The following is a 26,400-nucleotide window of genomic DNA, read 5'->3' as shown; positions in this document are numbered from 1 at the left end:
GAACCACAGGATGGATTTCATCAACCAAGGTATCATTTTAATCAGTGTAATGTCGCCCACCTGACAGTGGATGTAGTTTATTGAGCACAATCCTGCTTACAGGTGCGCTTTAAAAAAAATGTCTACAATTGAGGAAGTTTTTCCTTCTTGTCAAATATAACAATTAACTTTTTCATATAGAAATAAACTTAAAAGGGCTGTCCCACAAACAAAGTATATTTTAATTAATAGATCTTAGAATAAAATAAACACATAATCACAAATGGGGCGTGCTGGAAAAATATTATATGTTATGTAAGAGCAGTAAAAAGCATATGGCCCAATGGCCTAATTTAAATATGTAATAACAAAGGATGAAAAACCTTGAATTAATAAATAATACAGATAATAAAGTATAATGACAACAAAAGTGCTCCCCAAACAGTATGATACCACCACATGCATGGTATGATGACCCTACTGTACCCGCCCAGCAAAGTATGGTGACCTAACACAGTATGATGCCCCAATTGTGATCCCCACACAGCCCTCCACAAGGTATAATGGACCCCACATAGTCCTCCATACAGTATAATGGGCATAGACTATATAGTACAAGGGACCCCACAGTATAATGGGACTCACATAGTACTGCATACAGTATAATTTCCCCACATAGTCCTCCATACAGTATAATGGGCCCCACATAGTCCTCCATACAAAATAATGGGCCCCACATAGTGCCTCATACACTATAATGGGCCCCACATAGTCCTCCATACAGTATTATGGGCCCCACATAGTACTCCGTACAGTATTATGGGCCCCACATAGTCCTTCTAACAATATAATGGCCACCACATATTTCTCCAGACAGTATAATGACCCCGACATAGTTCTCCATACCGAATAAGGGGCTCAACATAGTCCTCCATACTGTATAATGGCTCCATATAGTCCTCCGTATAGTTTAATGGGGGGCCAGTGCTGGCATCGCAGGCCAAATATAATCACCCTGGGGGCCAGATTTGTCCCACGGGCCAGAATTTGACACATGTGCTTTAAAGGAACCGTTCCAAGTCTGATATTTGATAATTGTCAATATATTATTATACGTTGTGGGCAAAGCTAGCTTTAATGGATCTTCGGTAGCGAATGTAGGGATTGGGATTGTTTATTTGTAGAGTCACCCATGATATAAGTTATAAAAAAGTCTGCCATTTCCATTAAAACCTGTTTGTATCCTTCTTTGTTTAGACACGTGTAATTGTTTAAGCTTGTGTCCTCATGATCATAATTTTGCTAAGGAAATCTGCAATCAGTCCAAACATTGAAGAAATATAAATAAATTGAGGCTTTGTTCTCCCTGGAGAACAACATGATAATTTTTACAGCCTTTACAATTTATCACATTCTTGAAGGATGGCCACATTAAAATCAGAAAGGCACACCTCCTATTAGTATTGTGTACAAGAGTCTACCAGTAGTCCTTGACCCCAACAGCAGATGTAGAGGTACAGCAGCATTGAGTTCCTTATGTCCCACAGGTTAGGGCAAGAGCAATTGTTTATGTTTAAATCAGGGTAGATACTGGAGGCCGAGACCTATCTCATTTATACAAAAAGATTCATGTATGTTTGATAACATATAATTTGACCTCTTGGTTGTCCCAGAAAAAGAAAATCTGTAATGTAGGACGTAGGGCTCCTTTGTTCTCCTCTGGACTCATGAAGCTGTTTGAGTGCTGGTTAAGGAGACTGAACTGGAGTCAAAACGAAAGTCTTTCACACTAAGCAAAAAGAATGAGCTTTCCTTCAGAGGACAGAAAACTGTCTCTAAGAGAAGGTTTTCTTTCTGGAGGTGTACTGGAGAGAAAATTAAAGCATTGGCAACATTTACACTGAATTTCTTAAAAATGCTCTTTTCACTATAATCTTTCATCGAAAACTGATTGCTGATCTCCCGATGAATGAAAAAAATGCTTGTTCATAGGGTATAATGATCTTTTGTGCAGTGGAAAAGATCATCATTGTTAGCAGCACAATGTCCTGTGTAGACAGGGTTCACACTGCCGAGACCAATGTCAGACTATGAGCACTGAATGATCTATTCCAGATTGCTCAGTTCGCATCATTTACTGAGGTCTGCCTATGAAAACATGCTATTAAATGACCACCAATAACTAAATGTTAACCGAACGGCGTCATTTAGTGCCACGGGTCGGTCCATGTAAATGGACCCTAATAATCTCAAATAACTTTTTTCTACAGACAGATGTAATGCTAAATGGAGGTGGGGGGCTATGTCAATGTTAAAACAGACTGTTAGCAAAATGAGGAAAGATGGTCTGTGCAATGCCTCATGATGCTGGGGAGCGTTCCGGATTTATGACGGGTAACTTATAAGGTCTTTAACTTCCTAATGGTGAAATGCTCGGTTTTGACATAAGCATATCTGGACAACAAAACTTCAGGTTCCCTTTACCTAAATGTATAAATATGTCCACAAAGACCTTGCTGTAGTGATAGCTGTCACGAGTCTTGCAATATGACTTAGGATAATAGCCAAATCAGAATCTCAATTTTCGGACACAATTTTGGGGTATTGCCCCTCATCAGTGCAAAGTATGAGATCTGATTTGGTTGGGTGAGAGGCTCTGGACAGAGGTCTTAGGGGGTAACGTTTCTCCTTTTTCTCCTTGTGGAGAGTGACATACCGGTCCTGGCATGCCAAGATGAGAAAATAGGGAGGTTGATGTGTGACACCCCAGGGGTCTGGTTGCCACAGTGATAGAGATATTACATCTGAGAGCAGGTGGGAGGTCCTTTGGTCAGGGATCCTGTGCATGCCACACCTCCTGCCCAGTCTTGGGAGGGGAAGGACTTCCCCTATATAAACCCGGGGCTGAGGCAGAGTGAGTGAGAAAGAAGACAGAACAAGAGTAGAGAAGAGAAGCAGCATAGCAAGAAACATCAGGAGCTCTGTGGGGAGCAGTGTTACAACGAGTCAGGGGCTGGCAGCTACAGAGCTCGCCCTGACTGAGAAGATTTCTAACCGGACCCGGAGTCCGAGGCTGTGGGGACTAACTCCTACCCAGCAGCAGAAACCGTCCGGCAGAGGATTTCAGGTCCTCTGGCCCAGAAGCCCGAAGGCACGGTCACACGCGTGGGACCAGCACCGCCATCGTGGAGCGGAAGCCATTAGAAGGCCCCGAGTCACCGGCCATACGGGTAAGCACCACACGGTACACTCAGGGACGTGGGCTACTTATTCCCGCCTCTAGCAAGGTAGCCAGAAGAGTACAGTTAGTTGGGAAGGCCTACAACTCCGCCTGGCCAGGGGAAATCCCATCTGCTCAAGGACTGACCAGGCCCCTATCACTAGCAAGTACTCCGGGAGGGTCTTTCTTTGTCACCAGTAAAGACCCTGAACTACACCGCACCGTCTCTGAGTGGTTCCTGCTACCCCCATCATCCACGTCGGCTGCCCTGAGGCCATACCCCTCCCGTTGGGGGTTATACCATCCACGCTGCACCATCCTTCCACCGGCCTCAGCGGTCTGCCCTGCAGCGGCAGCTCCATAGCTGCATTCAACGGGTGGCGTAGTCACCAACCATCTACTGCTAGTACATCGCCGCTCAGTTTGACTCCCTGGGCACGGACCGGGTCGCCGCCACGAGACTACAACCCTCAAGAGATCCGGCTCCGGGTAAGCTCCCGCGTGCGCATCGCAGCGCGACACAGGCCCAGGGGCGCGTCAACTTTGGCGTAGTCGGCAGGATCTCGTGCCCGCAACCACCGGGTACTGCGTGCCTGAAAAGCAAAGACTGTTCAAACTTACCAGTGGTGAAGATTCCCGCTATCCGTGGAGGTTTCCCGCCATCCGGCGCCATCTTCGACCTTCTTCCCGCCATCCGTGGAGTTTTCCCGCCATTGGACGCCATCTTGAGGACGCCGCGCGGGAAGAAGAGGGGCGTGGACTCCGAAAGCGCGCGAGAACTGAAGCCCCGCCTCACGTCCGGACGTTGCGTAAGGTCCTGGAAGGAGCCCAGCAGACGCCGACGTCACCTGAGCGCGACGGAAGGTCCTCAACCCTGACGATCCACTGCGGAGCCGCGGCCTACGGAACAGGATCATCGCAAGGTAGGCCACGGTCCACTAGGGGGGAGGAAGATGTCGGATACGGAGGAGAGCTTCACTGCCTCAACCCCTGCCAGCGCCACCGCTGCTGCAGTTATGCCCTTCACCATGCCCTATATCCCGGGAGCAGCTTGGCTACCCCAGTACTCAGGGGAGTCACATACCCTGCATGACTTTAGAGAAAAGCTGGATAGCCTCTTCCAGGTGTACCCCCTCACAGAAGAGCAAAAAGTGAGCATCCTGGTGGCCCAACTAACCGGGGCAGCCAAAAGGGAAGTAAAATCCTGGCCACCTGGGAGGAAGACTGTCGCAGGGATACTAACCCGGCTGAAGGACACCTTTGATACCCGCACCTCAGCCGAGATTAAGCTTAGATTCTACGGGTGCAAGCAGCGAGCGCATGAGAGTATAAGGGACTATGCACTAAACCTACAAGAGGCCCTGAGGGCCATAAAGCAGACCGACCCTGATGGGGTGGGAAACGAGGACAGGCTGTTGACTGAACAATTTATAGAGGGTTTATATTGCAATGCCCACCGAACCCAGTTGCGGGCAATGGCCTTACAGGATCCCCATCTGGACTTTGCACAGTTCAAGGACAGAGCCATCCGGGTGCTCCGAGAACCGGCACCGGGTGGCGTTGTGACCCACAGGCGCCCAGCTATCACTTACCACCAGGAGGCGGCGCCCTTGTCGGCAGGGCCTGTGGGAGCTGATGCGCAGGCTTTGGACAATGACCCGGCTCCAGACCTACGCCATCAGGTCCAAGAGCTAGCTAAGAGCGTTGCTGCACTAACCCGAACTGTGCAGTCTTTACAGGTTTCCACCCCAGGGAAGATCCAGCTGGCATCCGGACCGGAGGACATCCTGTGGCGTCGACCAAGGAGGACCCCACCGGCCAGAGGAAGACCCAGTGACCGATACAGCGAGGACGGACGACCCATCTGCCGCCGCTGCAATCAACCCGGACATATGGAAAGGTACTGTTCTTTAAACGGGCACAACCTGGGGTAGAGGGCCAACCCCCAGGAAAAAGATCACCAGGCCCATCGAACTGGCGCGACAGATATGTGGGAGGACGTCCAGTCTTGCCTGTGGTACTGGATGGCATTCCCATGAGTGCCCTACTGGACACCGGGTCACAGGTCACCACTATCCCGTACGTGCTCTTTAAGCAGTACTGGAATGACTCGGATATTACCCGCTACCCTGACGACGACTTGAGTATCATCGCCAGCAATGGCCAGCCCGTGCCACAAATCGGATTTAAAGAGGTGACCATCAAAATCGGTAGAGTCGAACTGGCAGCACAGGGACTGATCATTGTAGATATTGACAAACATGAGAGTCACCCAAAAATAACTCTAGGAACTAATGTAATTGAAAATTGTCTTGCAGAGGTGATTTTCCTTTTACAGCAGGTTGCCAAGAACGCCAGCTCCGGCGAGCAGCGGGTGCTCCAGAAAGAGATCCGGGCACTGATGCGACGGCAACAGGTGGAACTCTCCGGCGGTGAGATTGGTAGCGTAAGAATGTGTGACCCTTTTCCTATTGCCATGCCCCCAAAAAGTGAAATGATGATTTGGTGCCGGGCAGCTATTGGTCTGAGAGGTAGAGATTACCAGGCAATGGTAGAACCAGTTTACTCAGACAGTAGGCCCACCATCTTGACAGCACGGGGGGTGGTTAATGTACGCCATGGGAGGGTGCCCGTTCGCATAATCAATATCGGGAAGAGGGAAGTGTACCTGCCCCGGTATGCCACGCTAGCCAAATTATATACCATTAACCAAAATGCTATACAATCTGTGGAACCCTTGCCTCCATCTCACCCGGAGGAAGGTAACGGCTCTAAGAAAACAAAGGAGGACTGGTGTCAGCAACTACATTTGGGTACTGACTCCACTCCCTCACATCAGAAACAGGGAGTCTATCGGGTGGTTCAAGAGTACGAGAGAGTGTTTAGTAAACACCCGTTAGACTTCGGGCGAGTCAAGGGGGTAGAACACCACATCCCCACGGGAGACCATCCTCCCATAAAAGAGAGGTATCGACCCGTACCCCCTGCACAATACCAACACGCCAAGGGGATGCTTAGAGACATGAAGGAGGCTGGGGTGATCAGGGATAGCTGTAGCCCCTGGGCAGCTCCACTAGTCTTAGTCAGAAAAAAAGACAACACCATGAGGATGTGTGTAGATTACCGGAAAATCAACCGTATCACACACAAGGATGCGTACCCCTTACCAAGGATAGAGGAGTCATTGGCTGCTTTAAGATCTGCTAACTTCTTCTCTACCTTGGATCTCACTAGCGGGTACTGGCAGGTTCCTGTAGCAGAGGCGGACCGGGAGAAGACCGCATTCACCACCCCGATGGGACTTAGCGAGTTCACCTGCATGCCGTTCGGACTCTGCAACGCACCGGGAACCTTCCAACGACTAATGGAGTGTTGTCTGGGCCACAGAAACTTCGAGACGGTCCTGTTGTACCTGGACGATGTCATCGTATATTCCAAGACGTATGAGGACCACCTGAAACACCTGGCGGAAGTGTTCGAAGCTCTGGCAAGTTACGGCCTAAAGGTGAAACCCTCCAAGTGTCACCTCCTGAAACCAAAGGTGCAGTACCTGGGACATGTGGTGAGCGCTGACGGAGTGGCTCCCGACCCTGATAAGATCACCGCAATTAAGGAATGGCCAAGCCCCTCCAGCGTAAAAGAAGTGCTGCAGTTCCTCGGGTTGGTAGGCTACTACCGAAGGTTTATTCCCGGTTTCACCAAAAAGGCAGCACCTATGCAGGACCTCCTGATAGGCCAGTCCCGGAAGGCCAAGAACCAGAAGCCGCCCTTCAAATGGGAGGAGCTGGAAGAAGAGTCCTTCCGCCAGCTGAAGATGGCCCTCACGGGGGACGAAATCCTGGCGTACCCGGATTATAGCCAGCCCTTTATCCTCTACACCGACGCCAGTAACATCGGGCTAGGAGCCGTACTGTCCCAGATCCAGCAGGGGAAGGAACGAGTAATCGCCTACGCCAGCCGAAAACTGCGACCCACCGAAAGGAACCCCGAGAATTACAGCTCATTTAAGCTAGAGTTCCTGGCCGTGGTATGGGCAGTCACTGAGCGCTTTAAGCATTACCTTGCTTCTTCCCGGTTCACCGTATACACGGATAACAACCCGTTGACACACCTGGACACGGCAAGACTCGGTGCCCTGGAGCAGAGGTGGATGGCCCGTCTGTCCAACTACGAGTTCATAATCAAATACCGGGCAGGGCGCTCCAATACTAACGCGGACGCCCTGTCCAGGATGCCCAACCTGCCGGACGAAGGAGAAGATCCGGAGGGACTGGAAGAAATTGAACTCCCTGCGTTCCACCGTCATGGGACTATCCAGTATTCCCACCGGGTAAGGAGTGAGCAGGCTGCTACGTTGAACCCCTTACCTCACTACAACTGGGCGGAAACGCAAGACAGCGACCCTGCCGTCCGACTAGTGAAGGAGATGCTGACTCGGCCGGAGGCTCGCCTTGAACCAGACGCTCCGGAGGAAGCCAAACAACTATGGGCAGAGAAGAGTCGACTGTTCCTTTACAAAGGGAAGTTGTGCCGCAGAATGGTTAACTCCCGGACGCATGAATTACTCTGGCAAGTAGTGGTGCCACGAAGAGACGCAGCCATGGTGATGGAGGCATACCACGACGGAGCTGGACACTTCGGGTGGAAGAAGCTGGAGTTCTTGCTGCGCGAGCGATTCCACTGGGTAGGCATGAGGGGAACCATTGAGAAGTGGTGCAGAGACTGTGGCCCGTGCAACCTGAGAAGGAAGGACCGCGCCAGCCAGAAGACTCCCCTGCAGTCCATCGTCACCCGGCAACCGTTGGAACTGGTAGCCTTGGATCATGTAAAACTGACCCCAAGCAGAAGTGGCTACGTCTACGCGTTAACCATCGTGGATCATTACTCCCGGTTTCTGGTTGTCGTCCCCGTCAAGGACTTAACGGCTCAAACAGCAGCTAGAGCCTTCCAGCAGCACTTTTGCCGTCCACACGGGTACCCGGACCAAGTGCTGACGGACCAGGGACCTGCCTTTGAAGCGGAGGTCTTCCAGGAATTCTGCAATCTGTATGGCTGCCGGAAGATAAGGACGACACCCTACCATCCGCAGACTAATGGACTTTGTGAAAAAATGAACCAGGTGGTAATGGATCTTCTAAAAACATTGCCCCTGGAAGAACGCAGTCTGTGGCCTGAAAAGTTGCCCGATCTGGTGGACCTATACAACCACATCCCGGTAGGTTCCACCAACTGTACCCCGGCTTACCTAATGAGGGCAAGACCTGGTAAGTTACCTGTTGACCTGGAAATGGGAGTCCTGACACCCGAGGACACTTCACCAGAAACAGACTGGGACACAGAGAGGCAGCAGCAGTACCGGAGAGTACAGGAGAGCGTGGAGCGAAGTCTCTGTCAGGCTAGGGAAAGACAAGAGAAAACTTACAACCAGTATGCTCCCGCTGTTCCCCTGGTACCCGGAGAGCAGGTCTTGAAGAGGAAGAGACGGCTCCACAAGTTGGACGACCAGTGGGAGAAGGACCCGTACACCGTACTGCCCTCAAGCCACGAAAACCCGAAGGTCTGTACCATCAGTAAAGACGGAGGGGAAACCACAGCCATTGTATCCCGGGACCACCTGAAGAAGTGTCCCGAACAACTGAGGAACCCTGAAGAGGAACAAGAAGACCATCGACCCGTAGAGGAAAGGGAAGATATGGTTAGTACCGTGCTCGGGGACTTCCCTCGGTCTTGGACTCAAGTCAATGGTGCAGTTGTGGTACCCGTACTCACCTTCCTCCAACCATCATCCCAAGAACCTACGGAGCAATCGGTAGAGCTGGAAGAACAGCCGGTCCAGGAGGCAGAAGACTCTACACAAGCAGACCCGGAAAATCAACCCTCTGCTTATAGTGAGCCTGCCATACCCCTAGTGAGCCAGAGGGCCCATAGACAGCTGCCCAGTTTACCCTTGACAGCTCCTACACCCTGTAGTTCAGGGCCAGACAGTCAGCTCCGTAGGTCCACTAGGGCCACTAGAGGCCAGCTACCCACACGTTGGAGGATCTAAATGTTTAAGCTATCTTATAATGTTTACTTGTTTATAGTTGCTTGTGTATAATTTTGTGTTTCTAGTTCTTTTTAGGAGTCCTTGGTGGATTTACCGGGAATCCTTGTATATAGTTGGAGCGTAACCCAGGATGGACTAAAGACTGTTAAGGACTCGGGGCAGGACAGGCCCCTACCTGGTTACGTCTCCCTGTTTTGGTGAAATGGACACCTTGCTTTTCAAAACTGCACCCGGTTGCGGACACGCCGTAACCATCTTATGTGTTTTTCTTATTGTATTGTCATTGTTATACCTTGTTATGTTTTTCTAAAAAAAAAAAAAAAAAAAATATGTTTAGTCCCGGAGTACTAAATTTCACTAGGGGGGAATGTGACACCCCAGGGGTCTGGTTGCCACAGTGATAGAGATATTACGTCTGAGAGCAGGTGGGAGGTCCTTTGGTCAGGGATCCTGTGCATGCCACACCTCCTGCCCAGTCTTGGGAGGGGAAGGACTTCCCCTATATAAACCCGGGGCTGAGGCAGAGTGAGTGAGAAAGAAGACAGAACAAGAGTAGAGAAGAGAAGCAGCATAGCAAGAAACATCAGGAGCTCTGTGGGGAGCAGTGTTACAATGAGTCAGGGGCTGGCAGCTACAGAGCTCGCCCTGACTGAGAAGATTTCTAACCGGACCCGGAGTCCGAGGCTGTGGGGACTAACTCCTACCCAGCAGCAGAAACCGTCCGGCAGAGGATTTCAGGTCCTCTGGCCCAGAAGCCCGAAGGCACGGTCACACGCGTGGGACCAGCACCGCCATCGTGGAGCGGAAGCCATTAGAAGGCCCCGAGTCACCGGCCATACGGGTGAGCACCACACGGTACACTCAGGGACGTGGGCTACTTATTCCCGCCTCTAGCAAGGTAGCCAGAAGAGTACAGTTAGTTGGGAAGGCCTACAACTCCGCCTGGCCAGGGGAAATCCCATCTGCTCAAGGACTGACCAGGCCCCTATCACTAGCAAGTACTCCGGGAGGGTCTTTCTTTGTCACCAGTAAAGACCCTGAACTACACCGCACCGTCTCTGAGTGGTTCCTGCTACCCCCATCATCCACGTCGGCTGCCCTGAGGCCATACCCCTCCCGTTGGGGGTTATACCATCCACGCTGCACCATCCTTCCACCGGCCTCAGCGGTCTGCCCTGCAGCGGCAGCTCCATAGCTGCATTCAACGGGTGGCGTAGTCACCAACCATCTACTGCTAGTACATCGCCGCTCAGTTTGACTCCCTGGGCACGGACCGGGTCGCCGCCACGAGACTACAACCCTCAAGAGATCAGGCTCCGGGTAAGCTCCCGCGTGCGCATCGCAGCGCGACACAGGCCCAGGGGCGCGTCAACTGTTCTATATGTGGTGAAGTTTCTAGTCGGAGGGTTGTGGAACACCTCAATTCTCTAGGCACTTATGCAGTGCCCAATTGTCTGACCTCTCAGTCCAACCCTTCCACCTTATGTATACATTTACATAATAACACATGTGATGGCTACATATACCATACGTCCATATAAATGCAGTTCACCATAATAACTAAGCATTCTGTAGGAAGCCATTGTAGAATCCATAGGGTTGACTTCTTGTAAACATCAGTTCTACATCTAGATGGAGCATTTGGTAGTATTTACTCCAGGACACGTAATAAACCATTTATAAAGTAAAGCCTGTGTTAATGGCCACAAGGCACATTTAAAATGTGCTTTGAAGCATTAGACCATGTAACTCAAGAATTCTGGAAAGCCTGATAAGTTGAATTTGCAAACCCATTAATCTGATGAAGCGTTTGGATTGGATGTGATGTCCGTAGGGTGAAAAATATATACTTTAAGAAATGAAACACATTTTTCCAGCTTTCTTTATTAAAATTGGCTTCTTTTCATGTGTGTTCATCAGACAAACGACGACTCAAAAAATTGAGTAAAATTCTATTTTCTCCAGGCACTAAAATGTTATTGAAAATGTATTATAGATCTGTACAGTATCAGCATTTGTTTTTCTGCTTTTTTACTCTAGCATTGGCTAAATAAATGATGCCATTACAGTGGATATATATTTTACTAGATTGTAGTGCATTTAGAGTAACAAATGAAGTGTCTGCACATCCCTTATTATTTAATCAGAGGGAAACTGTGCTGAGATTATTTAGAAGAACTCCTTTTCTCAGTCAGAGATAGACCGAAACTACTCTGCGGTGCTGGGGAACAGATTTTATTTAGCTTAATGTAAATAGCTGAATCATCACTAGTGTATGGAATTTTCATTTTTATATATTATTCTCAAAAGAAACACTCCAGGCACAACAAATGGGGTCTGGGGGGGTGCAGAATGATACCGAGACTCTATCTTTTCTAGTCTATGAATCACTGCCATGTACTGCTCCCTTTGCAGTATTGCTCTTTTATATAGAACATTTCACTTTTATTTTGTATCATATTGGGTTTACTTCTTGAATGCTATTAGGCACCAGGACATCACATCCCCTAATACTGATATCAAATTGAGATCATACGTCCCGATTTTTCCAGCTGTCTTCCCAAAAAGCATCAACTTGCAAGGCACTTTGGTGAAACTTTTCATCCATAGTCATGCCCCATTTTGTAGGCCAAGTCGCTCCATGCCTGATTATGACACTTTGAATGGATGATTCACACCAGAGTTTTGCCTAATGAAGGAGCATCCTGATGTCATGAACTAGATACCTTCTGGAAATTCTTGTTGCCTTGAAGTTTCTGGTGGTTTTCGTGATACCTGGGAGCTTAACCTAGCCATTCAGGAGGTCTCCCCTAGTTCTGGTAGCCTCTCAGATGTTCTTGGGCAGTTGTAACGTATGCTGAAATGGGGTTAGGGTTGTCATTCATTCTCTAATAGTCTTTAATGTTGTATAAAAGAATACAAATTGCTCCAACAATAAAAAATGTCTGCTATTTTTCTATACAAAAGGAACTGCATTACAACCAATGGGGGTGGGGGGTGGAAATCTGATCTGCCAAAGGATCATAGAGAGGGGAAACAAACGCTATTCCCTCTCGGTTGGTAGCGAAATCATGTTGGAGAGAACCCATTTTGAACTTTGCTATTAGACCCTCTATTTGTTTTGTAGATCACCAATAAACATATCTGTGACACTGACTAGCATTAGTTCTTGATCTTCAGTATCTCTTAATAAAAGACTTGGCAAATAGTATATGGGTGAATTACAAAGTTGTGATTATTTAGGCATCCAGAGTCCTCAACCTGCTAAGTACTTTCATTGCTACATTTTTTTACTTCCACAGTGTTAACACTATGGACATTTTCTGAAGAAGTTCTGAAGAAGCAGGGAAGCTATTGCTTGTGAAGTTGGAAATATGCAGTTCCCCTCATAAATAGTAATCAATCACAGTTTTTATGAAAAAGTTGAGAATTTCTGTGGACAGGAATCTCATTGTGTTACAACCAATGGTATCATTGCTCCTAGCTGCAGTACTGACTACTGAGCTACTTTGAAATAAGGGAGTGATATGTTAATTGGGAAAGTAACAATTTGGCTGAAATTCATAAATTATTGTAAAATAATCTTTTGCATTAAGATTTGCTCTGGGATCATGTACACTTGAACTGTAGAAGGTTTTTTTTCAAATGCCAACTCCATAAGCAAAATAGGAAATTAAGCATTGATTTGACTTGAGAACATATTAGCTTTGGATGTTGATGTAAGTAATTTACGGTCAGGCCAGACATTGTTTGTGTGACTTAAGTTTTATTGTTTTTCTTCTCTTATATGTTGAGTTACTTTAAGATGAATGATCCTTCTGAACTTTGCATTTGATAGTTCTTAGACACATTACTGAACTTTACATTTGCCTGAAGTCTTTTGCCAAAGTTCATCCATTCATATGATCAAACTAAATTTTGAGCCTTCAGGAGTTACCAAGTCAAAATAACACATTGATATACTTGTTGGAAGAAATGGATTTAAGGCTTTATACTGTGTCTGGTTATAAATGCATCATTATGCCACAGTTATGACATTAGAATTGTATTGGCTAAACATTAACTCTTAAATTCTATCCAATTTGTATTGAGGTCACAAGTTAGATTTTAGCATTTTTAAATTGAAAAGAATTTGAAAGAGTTAAAATAGAAGTAAACATAAAGGCAAAGAGGTTTCATGGGAAACATCAAAGTGGACAACTTTGTTCTAGAGAAGTGTAACTTGCACTTTAGCCCTTTTGTTACTCCATAATTTGCTAATCTTTGAGTAAAGGGCATCATTAGAGAGAGGTGAGATCAACCTGAGATGATCTCTTTCTGCTCAGTCAATAGAAGCCTCCAGATCTATCTCTATGAAATAGACACCATTGTGTAAAAGTGGAGATGTAGCTAAGAAGGGGTGGAGAGATAAGAGTTGCTCACAGAAGGACAAAAAAACTTAAAAAACAAAGTAAAAGAAACCGCCTTACCAACAGCAGGACTGACTACTAGTGTACTGCAATCAGGATGCAGTAGACCCTCATGATAAAAGTGAGGGCTGCACAGGTGCAAAATACTGATGAAGAAACCACTCACTTGATGGAGCAACTAACTCGCAATTGGTAGGTTTGTGAGTGGTTGCTCCATCAGTATTTTGCACCTGTGCAGAGATAAGAGTTGCCAACAGGCCCAATGGCCCTTCTAGCCCATAAGAAGATACAAGTATTATAGATGGCTTATGAAAGTTGGAGGACCCTGTTTTGCATTGTGGAGATTCAAATTACTGCCCTGTGTATATTTGATTTATTCATTTGATTAATGTTTTATTAAAAGTAATACAGTCATTTTAGGACATTTTGGGTTACAGGTGTCTGACATTATGCTATAGTAGGAGGTCTAAAGTATATTTGCTATATTCCATACAAAAATAATACCACTTTATATAATGTTCATTATTGTGTCACATAAAATCTCATACTAAACAATCCATACTAAGTATATTTATTTTTCTCATTTTTCTTCAGATGCCTCAGAATTTAGCTGCAGAGAATTACGTTCTACTCAGCATATCACAGATGGTCCATGTCGCAGTCTGAAACCAGTGAAAGAGCTGGTTTGTTCAGGCCAATGCTTGCCATCTCATCTCCTTCCAAATGCTATTGGTCGAGGAAAATGGTGGCGCCAGAGCTCTTTGGATTACCGCTGTGTGCCAGCTCACAGTCATACCCAACGTATTCAACTCATGTGCCCTGACAATGAAGTGCGAACATACAAAATTCGAGTGGTGACTTCATGCCGATGCAAGAGATATACTCGCTTCCACAATCAATCAGAACTAAAAGATTTTGGAAAAGATATAGTGAGGCCTGCAAAGAACAAGAAGCCTCGGCTTGCAAGGCTGAGGAGCAAAACAAACCAGCATGAGTTGGAAAATGCGTATTAATCACCCAGTGCTAAGGCTGAGGCTATTTATACGTTTTGTAAGGATGAGGTGACTGTATGTGTCTTATGTGTGACTCACATGCAGATTCAGTCTGAGGAGTTACTTAAGGAGTTTAAGATTAAGGCTGACCTATTATCTACAGATTAAGATGAACAGGCCGCTTAGCAGCCTTAAAAAAGAATGACTGGACTGGAGCAGAGAAGAGAAAATAGTCAGTATGTTATTTCTAATATTACATATTATATTCCAGAGCATTCAGTTACTTACGTATATAATGGCAGCCCACTTGTACGGACGGCTACTATGCAAAAATGGAGGAAAGAGGTTGAGAGACTACTGTAAAGTTCTATCATAGGAAATGATGTACAGTTTGGAAATTGTATGAAGTGAAATGGACTTTGAAACTAACTGCTTGTATATGCTTTGTACCATAGCCCAAAGACAAGCGTCCGATTTGCCATGAATTAAAGTGTAAATAGGCTTTCTGACGCTCTTTATAAAAAATACATTTTCCCATAAATGATACCTATACTGTATGAAAATGTAATTCATGTCTTCTTTTATATAGAATCAAAAATACAACCCCCCCTCCCCCAATTTCAGTCATCCCTATTCTTTCTATAAAGATACAGATAGAGACATTTAAGGGATGAGAAAAGTATAAGGGTCTTTTGTGCACTAATTGCAACTCTTACATCTCCCCCATCTGACTCATTAACGCTCTACCAATGATTGTGATCTACAAATTCCAGAAAAAATTGAACCACGTGCCCCACGTGTATAGGGGCCATTGGATATGGACACCCCTGAGTGAGACCCACTTTATGGAAAGTCATCCTGCTGGGATGCTGGTGGCTGCTGGGAAGAAATAATTTCATTTTCTCCCGATAGCTGCCCTTTCCATATGGCGTTTGTGCAGCATTGCAACACTATTTATCTGCAGATTAACTCTATATCTGCAGGTCACTATTGTTTTCCAAAATGGTCGGTTCCCTTTTTTAGGACACCTTCAATGATGAAGAAAATAATTTTATAAAAAAAGCACCTCATTGTATTGCCTTTAAAATTCTCAGATTACAAACTATTGGTTCATTAATATTTAATGTACTGGAAAAGTAACAGTTTGCTGTCTGTTGCCAAGGAGTTTTTAATAACTTTCAAATATCATGTGGCCATTTAAAAAACTTTTTTTGGTCTAGATAACCCTAATGGTTGGGACTCTGCTTTATTGATCACAGCAGAGATCCACCCTCTAACGGATCCATCTAACCTGCACTGCACATGGATTGTTGTATTGATTACTATGTTGCTGAAATTAGCATGAATATGTCCTCTGATCGATGATCTGCACATGGTCAGAGGGACCGTGCACAAACTGGACAATATCTTTCCCAAATCTAAAAAAAAAACACAAAAGAAAATCAAACATTATAAATGTGAAATTTTGGATGCTAAGTTTGTAAAGTTCAGTTGTCCTACTTTAAGATCATTGTAAACTAAGTCCCAATCAGTCTTATGGAATGTCTTCCCCCTGTGTTACCATTGGTTTAAGAGATGAACTATATTTATTTCTGTTATTTATTAATGTATACATGTTGTACTGTAAAGAAAGAAAACTGAATATTGCCTTAACATATTTTAATATTGCAGATATTTTGATTTATTGTTAATAAACCGTTGATTATGTTCATGTGTATAACCTTGAATCACCTTCAAACTATTTGTAATAATTTCACATTTATTTGAGTGCAACAGTATTATACTGTATATCATGCACTTTATAGAATCCCCTAACTAAATCTATATATCTTCTTCACCTGCTGTACAGTCAAATGTGTAATCTCTGCCTGTTTCTACTAGTAGAGACACCTTACTGAGATGCCAACTCAGGAAAGAACATTTACATTTATGTAGGTTATTACAGTTTCATAGAAGCTCGCAATCAACAGATTCATCTAAAACTTATTTTTACATTTCATCCTTTACTTTTCTAAAAAAAATCATCCTTGCTTACGTCTTGATCAAAGAATTAACAAAATAGTGAAAAGTAGGTTGATAAATGAGCAGTGATGATTGTGGGATACCCTAAAGCAGTGTTTCCCCAACTCTGGTCCTCAAGAACCACCAACAGTTCATGTTTTCAGGATTTCATTAATATTGCACAGGTGATGGAATTCTTACCTGTCCAGGTGATGCAATTATCACCAAGGTCATACTAAGGAAATCCTGAAAACCTGGCCTGTTGGTGGCTCTTGAGGACCGGAGTTGGGGAACACTGCCCCAGAGTCTGATTGACCACAAGTGACGAAAAGGAACACAAAGTTGACCCATTCTCCACCACTGATGTATATTCATAGTGTAGGAAATTTGAAAACCTCCATTTCTTTTAAAGGGGTTGTACAGGCTTGTGATGAAAGTCTGCAGTCACTCTATGTTACTACAGACTTTTGAATCCTCAAAGCATGAGCACCTCATGCTGTCACGATTATCCAGTGCCGATGGTAAGTGAGGGCTGTCACTTGACTGCAATTATGTGATTTGCATACTTCCGGCCACATTCCAACTAGATGTCTGCAACCTCAATCAGTACAAGTGAATTAAGTGAGGCCACACACATCTAGTTGGCATGGGACCGCATGTATGCAAATTGCATACTTGCGGTCATGTGATCATTGGCCCTCGCCGCTGGCATCAGGGAATCCTGACAGCAAGCGACGCGCAAGCTGTGAGAATTCAAAAGTCTGCAGTGACACATAGGGACTGCAAACTTACATCACAAGCCTGGGCAACGCCTGAACGTACTTGTTTGCAAGGTATAAATAAAACTAAAGCACTAAAATACTGCAAACTATAAGAACAAACAAAGACATAATGGCACACAAAATACATATGAACTATGAAATAAGCTTCCACCAATCATTTTGCTACCTTTGAAACACTGATCATGGTTTTGAGTACTTTTAACTAGTCAGATTGGCTGAGATTTTACTATTTCTATTATTATGTTTTAGTAGTCAGCAACCAACTTAAGAGTGATTGCTAGACTTGAAATTACTTTTAAAGGGCTACCTCTGAAGTACTTTTGAGTCGTACGGTTGGACCATTGATTTTAATAGAACCATCATGTCCAAATGTTTTAAGACTGACACAAATTTTGTTTTTTATAATGTTTGATGCTTTAGTGTTTTTAGTTCTTAGTCAGGTCAGGTTCTATGGTAACTGAAATACAATTATCAGCATTTCATAAGATTTTATACTTTTATTGACAAATATATAAAATTTATGCAAAGACTCAATATTTAAAGTGTTGACTCTTATATTTCAAGACTTCTGCAACTTGTTCTGGCAGCTGGATATCAGCTTCTTGGCCAAATCCTGACTGATGGCAACCCATTCTTACCTAATCAGTGCTTGGAGTTTTTTTTTTTTACAATTTTTGTTTGTTCCTTCACTTTTTGTTGATTTGCGGAGTTTCCTGTTCATGGACCCCAAATGTAATGTTTTGTCCATAGGGCCACTTAGTTATCACTTTTGCCTTCTGACATGGTCTCCATCATGCACTCACAATTTTGCCTAATAGCATGGCCATGAATAAAGAATGGCATCTAAACATCCTCCAAGAGCGACTTCTCCCAACAATGCAAACAAAGAGAAGGATGTCGGCACCACGCCATATGTAATGATTTACTCACTTTAGTTGGTCTCAGACAGAATCCTTGAAGGTTAACCCGGCGGTGCAGCAGCCAAGTAAATGTGCAATGTCCAGAAAAGAAAGCATAAAGGCAGCACTCCTCTGATCTTCTTAAAATGTGTCATTTATTGTGATACACGGGACATGTTGGACCCGTTGAAGCGCCAGAAGGCAGCGAAACGGCCGTTGTCCTTTGCACCCATCTCCCCTGCACGCCCTTTGGGGCTCCTGCCACAAGCTGATATTTGACATGTCCTGTATATCACAATAAAGGACATATTTTAAGAAGATCAGAGGAGTGCTGCCTCCATGCTTTCTTTCTTTCTTTTCTGGACATCTCCCAACAATGCAGGAGCAGTTTGGTGCTGAAAAATGCCTTTTCCAGAAGTTGCCCTTGGGGAATGTTTAAATGTCATTCTTTATTCATGGCCATGATCTTAGGCAAAATTGTGAGTGCATGATGGAGACCATGTCACAAGGCAAAGGTAATAGCTAAGTGGCTCTGTGAACAAAACATTGAAATTTTGGGTCTATGACCAGGAATCTCCCCAGTTATCAATCCCATTGAGAATCTGTGGTCAATCCTCAAAAAAAAGAGTGAACAAACAAAAACACAGAAATTGTGATCAACTCCAAGCACTGATTAGACAAGAATGGGTTGCCATGAGTCGGGATTTCACCCAGAAACTGATATTCAGTATGCCAGAGAGAAACGCAGAAGTCTTGAAAAATAAGAGCAAACATTGTACTTCAGTAACCATATAAACATCTGACCATTGGCGGACACAGACAGAAGACGGCCCTTATGCAAGAGCAGTATATAGGTCCTTTGCAGTCCAATAGCTCATCATAATGCACAATTTCACCTCCTGCTTTGGAGGTTGAAATTGGCATCCTGAACCCTTGGGCCACTGTGCAACTGCCCAGGTTGTGCCAATGATATGTCCGCTCCTGGATCTGACTAAAAGATGTAAAAACACTTAAGGAGCAAAGTTTGTGAGAAACAAAAATTTGTGTGAGTCTAAAAACATTTTTCCACAACTGTACCGAGTAATCAAATCATTCGGAGATCTGTGCAGAGGAAAGTGTTCATCCATCCAAGATACCTATTTTGCTAGAGTCACAAAAAATATTGGTTGACTTTCAGAACTTAAAAGGAACCTTTCACCAGGTTTTCCCAATTTAAAGTATGGCCACCACCTTTAATGCCTCTTTTACAGCATTCTAGTAACCTGTACATAAGTCCCCAATCCCCTCTGCATAGTTCAAAAATTAACTTTTATTATATCCCCAAATGGTGTGGTCCGGTCCGTTAGGTGTCTCTGTTCTATCTGCACTGTCCTCCTTCCCTGCTTCATGTTGATGTGTCCTACGTCGTGCACTCAGTGTCTCCAATCGCACTCCTGCACAGGCACACGTCCCTCTTCCATGCTGATGGCAGAGCAAAGTGCAGTAATTCCCATGCGTCGGGCGCTAATTCAAAATTGAAAATATGGCTGTTCTTCCCTCTTGCTAAAATAGCCATCACAATTGAAAAGGAAAGATGCCAACATCTCTATATGTAAATCAAACATTTTGGTCAAACTTTGGCTTCTTCCTCAATAGTTTATTTCCTTAAATATTACATTTTGACCAGAAATTCTGTTTTATTATTGACTGAGCTTACTGTCTTGTGGGAAGCTGAATACAAATGACTCTTGAAAAATCAACTCCTATAAATAAAAAGCAAATTGTAAAGAAGCGTCCTTTCAGTGTAAACTTGTTTCTTCAGTAAGTAAACCATACCAGTGTCGGCCCACACCTGATGCATTCCTTTCCAATGAGCAAGCTGGTGATTGCTTATAGTCAATTGCTATAACATGAATGGGTGGATCAATTTCTAAGCACCTGCAAAGCTCAATAGCTTAAGCCAGAGATTAGGTGTATTTTGTCAGCTTCATTGTAAAGCAGGAAGAACAGATTTACTTAATGGTCTCTACTCAATGATGTCTGGCTTCTGCGACAATACAATTGAAAGTGACACAGGAAATTGGCTCCTCGTGTTGGTATGAAAAACATTTCTGTAGATGATTGCTGCCCATGAGCCATTAAGGAGATGGTAGTGAGGAGAGTCTATTGAGCATTTTTCACATATTTTCTCTTGCAATTCACCATAATCAACTGTACAATAATTGTTTCAGTGTTGGCAACCGGATCTAATAGAAATGAATCACTGGTTAATCTATAGTCTTTAAAGAAAAATAAGGCAATGCAACATAAATTAGCCGCCCACTCCATATCCTCTGGAATTTTGTGGGATAACAGGGATACTGTAGTATGGAGGACATTAACGTAGGCTGTAATGACGATTATCCGCCATCATTTCTTTCCGTACATTTCATGAAGCTTTTTTTCTTTGTACTCATGAAAGGTCATTTAGGAAAGATACAGAATACCCTATTTATTAAAATGAATGCTTAATTCAGCTTTTTAAAGTTGAAATTTGTGAAATAATTCTTGTCTCAAAAAACCTTTTAAGCCAAGCTAATAAATTACCCATTGACACAGACATACATTTATGTAATGACAGGTAAATCATGAATTCTGAGACCTATGCATACACCAGAAAAAAAATCAAAAATAATTGACACAATTGGGATTTTAAAACTATGATCCAAGCCATTTAAAGGGGTTGTCTGACGTCCAAAGTAATTTTCCTCCTTAATCCCTATCTATTTAGTGCCATAAACTAAACTATTTTCAAATATATTTGACTTTAAAATGTCTTGTCCTTCCCTAACTACACAATTTAACTGCTTTTCTTGTTGTTTTTTACTACTTCCTTTTTTGATGGCGCTTCGTTTGAGAATTCCAGTGCATTCTGGAATCCTCAAACAAATTGTCATCAAGGGGCAGAGGCTGCAGTCACTGCGCAGTGTGCACTGTGCGATGTTCACAATGACAGCACGCTTTCTGTGGCCGGCTCATATCCTCAATAAGGATCTGGCACCAGAGCGCACAGTCAGAATACCAGTGCTGGCCCTGCAAGTGATGTCACTGAGCGGACAGTCAGAATACCAGTGCTGGCCCTGCAAGTGATGTCACTGAGCGGACAGTCAGAATACCAGTGCTGGCCCTGCAAGTGATGTCACTGGTCTCTGCATGCTGGATATTCTGACACCACTTTGTTGCCATCTCATTACTAGTGACCTGAGCCAGTAACAAAGTGCGCGCTGTCATTGTGCACATCGCGCAGGGACTAGCCAAGCCCCTGAAACGGGTGTCCTTAATGATGTTTCATTTCAGGAAGGATGCAGAAAAAAAAGAAAAGCTGTTTGATAGTGTAGTTAGGGAAGGATAGAGGATTTTTAATTCAAGTACTGTATTTGAGAAAATAGTTTAGATTATGGCACTGAATAGATATAACATAGGGATTTAGAATGAAAATAACTTTGGGCTTCGTACCACTCCTTTAAGCTATGTAACACAATAACATGTTTGTCATGTATGGGGTTAGAAAAGCATAGAAGCTGTCTTCCAAACTCAGTGGCATAGCCATCCACAGGTTGTGTAATTGGAGCCTAACACTATTCACTTCAATGAAGCTGAGCTGCCATATCAACCACCATACAAGCATAGCTGGGCCAGTATGTCTAAGTAAACAAGCCATGTATTTCTAATCACGTACAATCCCTTAATGCTGACAGTCCTTGACCTAGTCAAGGCCTAAAGCATGTCTATTCAAGCACATCCCCAAAAATGCAATTAAAATTAATCCAATCTTTGTAGCTACCTTAAAATAGTAGCAATAAAACTACAGCTCACTACGTGAGATACAAGCCCTCATACAGCTCAATCAATATTAACCCCTTTACCCCCGAGGGCTTTGCACATTAATGACCAGGCCAATTTTTACAATTCTGACCACTGTCACTTTATGAGGTAATATCTCTGGAACGCTTCAATGGATCCCACTGATTCTGAGAATGATTTTTTGTGACATATCGTACTTCATGAAAGTGGTAACATTTCTTCGATATCACTTACTTTTGTTTGTGAAAAAAATGGAAATTTGGCGAAAATTTTGAAATTTTGCAATCTTCAAACTTTGAATTTTCATGCCCATAAGTCAGAGAGATAGGTCACACAAAATAGTTAATAAATGACCTTTCCCTTATGTCTACTTTACATCAGCACAATTTTGAAATCTAATTTTTTTTTTGTTAGGAAGTTATTAGGGTTAAAAGTTTACCAGCGAATTCTCATTTTTCCAACGAAATTTACAAAACCATTTTTTTAGGGACCACATCACATCTGAATTGACTTTGAGGGGCCTTTATGACAGAAAATACCCAAAACTCAAATACCCATTCTAAAAACTACACTCCTCAAGGTGCTCAAAACCACATTCAAGAAGTTTATTAACCCTTCAGCTGCTTCACAAGAATTTTTGGAATGTGGAAGAAAAAAATGAACATTTAACTTTTTCACAAAAATGTTACTTTAGACTCCAATTTTTTTATTTTTCCAAGGGTCACAGGAAAAGATAGACCCCCAAATTTGTTGTGCAATTTCTCCTGAGAACGCTGATACCCAATATGTGGGGAGAAAACACTGTTTGGCAGGGTTCGGAAGGGAGGAGTGCCATTTGACTTTTTGAATGTAAAATTTGCTTGAATAATTAGGGATGCCATGTTGTGCTTGGAGAGCCTCTGATGTACCTAAACAGTGGAAACCCCCCACAAGTGACACCATTGTGGAAACTAGACCCCTCAGAGAACTTATCTAGATGTGTGGTGAGCACTTTGAACCCCCAGGTGCTTCACAGAAGTTTATAACATTGAGCCGTAAAAATAAAATTTTCACATTTTTCCCACAAAAATGTTTTTCAGCCCCCAATTTTTTATCTTCATAAGGGTAAGAGGAGAAATTGCACCATATCATTTGTTGTGCAATTTCTCCGAAGTAAGCTGATACCCAATACGTGGGAGAAAACCACTGTTTGGGCGCACAGCAGGGTTTGGAAGAGAAGGAGCGCCATTTGACTTTTTGAATGTAAAATTTGCTTGAATAATTAGCAGATGCCATGTTGCATTTGGAGAGTCCCTGATGTCCCTAAACAGTGGAAACTCCCCACAAGTGACACCATTTTGGAAACTAGACCCCTCAAGGGACTTATCTAGATGTGTGGTAAGCACCCTGAACTCCCAGGTGCTTCACAGAAGTTTATAACATGAAGTCGTGAAAATAAAAAAAATCAAACTTTTTACACAAAAATTATGTTTTAGCCCCAAATTTTTTATTTTCACAACGGTAAGAGGAGAAAATGGACCCCAAAAACTGTTTTGCAAATTTTCCTGAGTATGCTGATACCCCATATGTGTGGAAAATACACTGTTTGGGCGCACGGCAGGGTTCAGAAGGGAAGGAAATTGGCTGGAATTGAGAGCTGATGCCATGTCGCGTTTGGAGAGCCCCTGATGCACCTAAATAGTGGAAACCCCCCACAAGTGACCCCATTTTGGAAACTAGACCCCTCAATGATTTTATTAAGGGGTATATTGAATATTTTGAACCCAGATGTACAACACAGAATTTGATAACATTAGGTCATCATATTGAAAAAGTTGTCATTAGTCTTGAGCGCAAGTGCTCGCTACTTCAGTTTGCATTGGGTACTCGGGTATGCACCAAGTATTGTGGGTGCTCAAGTGACCCCGCATGTTTCACGGTTATCAGACACCCCCAAAAAAAACATGCTGGGATCTCTCGTGCATGGCAGGCAATCTATGCAACTTTTTTTGGCCGCGAAGCATATAGGGCTAGAGACTCGAGCATGTCACTTGAGCACCCGCGATACTCGGTGCATACCCGAGCCCCCGATGCAAATTCAAGTAACGAGCACATGCGCTCAACATTGGTTGCCATATCGTCATCATTTTTTTTCTTTACTTTTGAAAAAATCCCAATCCCAACCCTAACACAACCCTAACTCTAACACAACTCTAACCCTAACACAACCCTAACCCTAGCACAACCCTAACCCTAGCACAACCCTAACCCTAGCACAACCCTAACCCTAGCACAACCCTAACCCTAACATAACCCTAACGCTAGCACAACCCTAACTCTAACACTAGAACAATCCTAACCCCAGCACAAACCTAACCCTGGAGTTTATTTTTTACTCCATTCCTCGTGCGGTATAAGTGATTAGACAACTTTATTTTTCAGGTTCGTTGCGATTACAGCGATACCAGATTCATATCGGGTTTTATGATTGACAGCTGTCATACACTAAAAGACGCTTTTTTAGCAAAGATTATTTTTTGCATCGCCATATTTTGAGAGCTATAATTTTTCCATATTTCGACCAACAGAATCATGTGATGGCTTGTTTTTTGAGGGACAGGTTGACATTTATATTGGTACAATTTTTGGGCATGTGACATTTTCTGATCGCTTTCTATTCCTATTTTTGGGAGGCAGAATAAACAAAAACCAACAATTCAGGAATTGTTTTTTTGTTTTTTTGTTTTTATGCTGTTCTGCATGTGGTAAAATTGATAAGGCAGCTTTATTCTTAGGGTCAGTACGTTTACAGCGGTACCACATTTATATTTTTTTTTATGTTTTGGCACTTTTACAAAATAAAAACTATTTTATAGAAAAAATAATTTTTTTGTATTGCTTTTTTCTGAGAGCTATAACTTTTTTATTTTTCGGATGATGGAGCTGTATGGTGGCTTGTTTTTTGCAGCACCATTTTTATCTACAATCGTCGTTTTGATCGCCTGTTATTCTATTTTTTGTTTGGCGGTATGATGATAAAGCATTGTTTTTTGCCTGTTTTTTTTTAAATTTTTTTATCGTGTTCACTAAAGGGGTGAACTAGTGGGACAGTTTTATAGGCCAGGTTGTTCCGGACGCGGCGATACCAAATATGTGTACTTTTATTGGTTTATTTTTTTTTTCATAATAAATAAATATTATGGGTACAATATATTTTTATTTTTTGGGGATTTTTTTTTCATTTTTTTCATATTTTTTCAATTTTTTTTTCGTTTTTTTTTACCTTCTGGCATTTTTTTTTTATTTTTAAACTTTGTCCCACTATGGGACTTTCACTTTTTGCAGTCTGATCGACTGTATAGCATAGAGAGCAGCAGCTCCCTATGCTATGCAGCCTGTCAGCACTGCACAGGGAGAAGTTACTTTGGTCATGTGCTGCACATGACCAAAGTAACTTCCTGCTGTCTGGTGACCCGGATGTTGTCATGATGACATCGGGTCACCATGACAACATCCGGATGCCGCCGCATACAGCGTGGGACACCGGCAGAGGAAGTAAGTATCGGAGCTTACCCCCCGTTGCCCCCAGAATGCTGCGATTGACTTCAATCGCAGCATTTCGGGGGTTAATGTGCCAGCAGCGGTGCAGGACCACTCCTGGCACATAGCACCGGGTGTTAGCTGTGACAATCAGCTGACACCCGGCGGTGATCGTCCCGCATGGTTTGTGTGCGGGCGTGATCGCAGTGCGCATAATAGTATGTAGCTGGTCCATAAAATGACACCAACTAATTTTTTTTTTTTTACAAATTTACATTTTTTTTAATTCTATAAATAAAAAATACTTTTCAAGTTTGGTGTTGGCATAATCATATTCACCTACAGAATCATGCTGCTAGGCTATTTTTACTGAATAATATACAAAGTAAAAACAAAACACCAAAATAATGCCAAAATTTAGTTTTTTCCAATAGTTCACTACGCTTGGATTTTTTTCCTGTTTTTCAGTACATTATTTAGTAAAATGGATGGTGTCACTGAAAACCACAACTCGTCCTGAAAAAAACAAGCCTTCATATGGCTATGTCGATGGAAAATAAAAAAGTTATGTCTTTTGGGAGAAAAGGAGGAAAAAACAAAAAAGAACAAAAAAACTCCAAACAAGTGAAAATCAACTGTAGTGGGAAGGGCTTTGTACACAATACCATGAATAAAATAACACTATTTTTTAGTTATTACATTGTAATTCAAAAATTCAAAACAGCTAAAAT

The 26,400-nt window shown here is 43.4% G+C and overlaps 1 protein-coding gene across 1 annotated transcript in view; it reads left to right on the top strand.

Moving 5' to 3' along the window:
• SOST (sclerostin) overlaps window positions 1-20,081 on the top strand; it is a 31,655-nt gene extending 11,574 nt beyond the window's left edge. The window contains exon 2 of the mRNA XM_073683657.1: window positions 14,249-20,081. Coding sequence (XP_073539758.1) covers window positions 14,249-14,667 — 419 coding nt within the window. The 3' untranslated portion in view covers window positions 14,668-20,081. The remainder of the gene's footprint in view (window positions 1-14,248) is intronic.
• The last annotated feature ends 6,319 nt before the right edge of the window (window positions 20,082-26,400 follow it).

Source organism: Phyllobates terribilis, unplaced genomic scaffold, assembly GCF_046119375.1.
Source record: "Phyllobates terribilis strain yellow unplaced genomic scaffold, ASM4611937v1 Scaffold_5__5_contigs__length_657084704, whole genome shotgun sequence".
NCBI lineage: Eukaryota > Metazoa > Chordata > Amphibia > Anura > Dendrobatidae > Phyllobates > Phyllobates terribilis.
The sequence above is the reverse complement of the archived record's forward strand: the minus strand, read 5'-3'. Positions and strand labels throughout refer to the sequence as shown.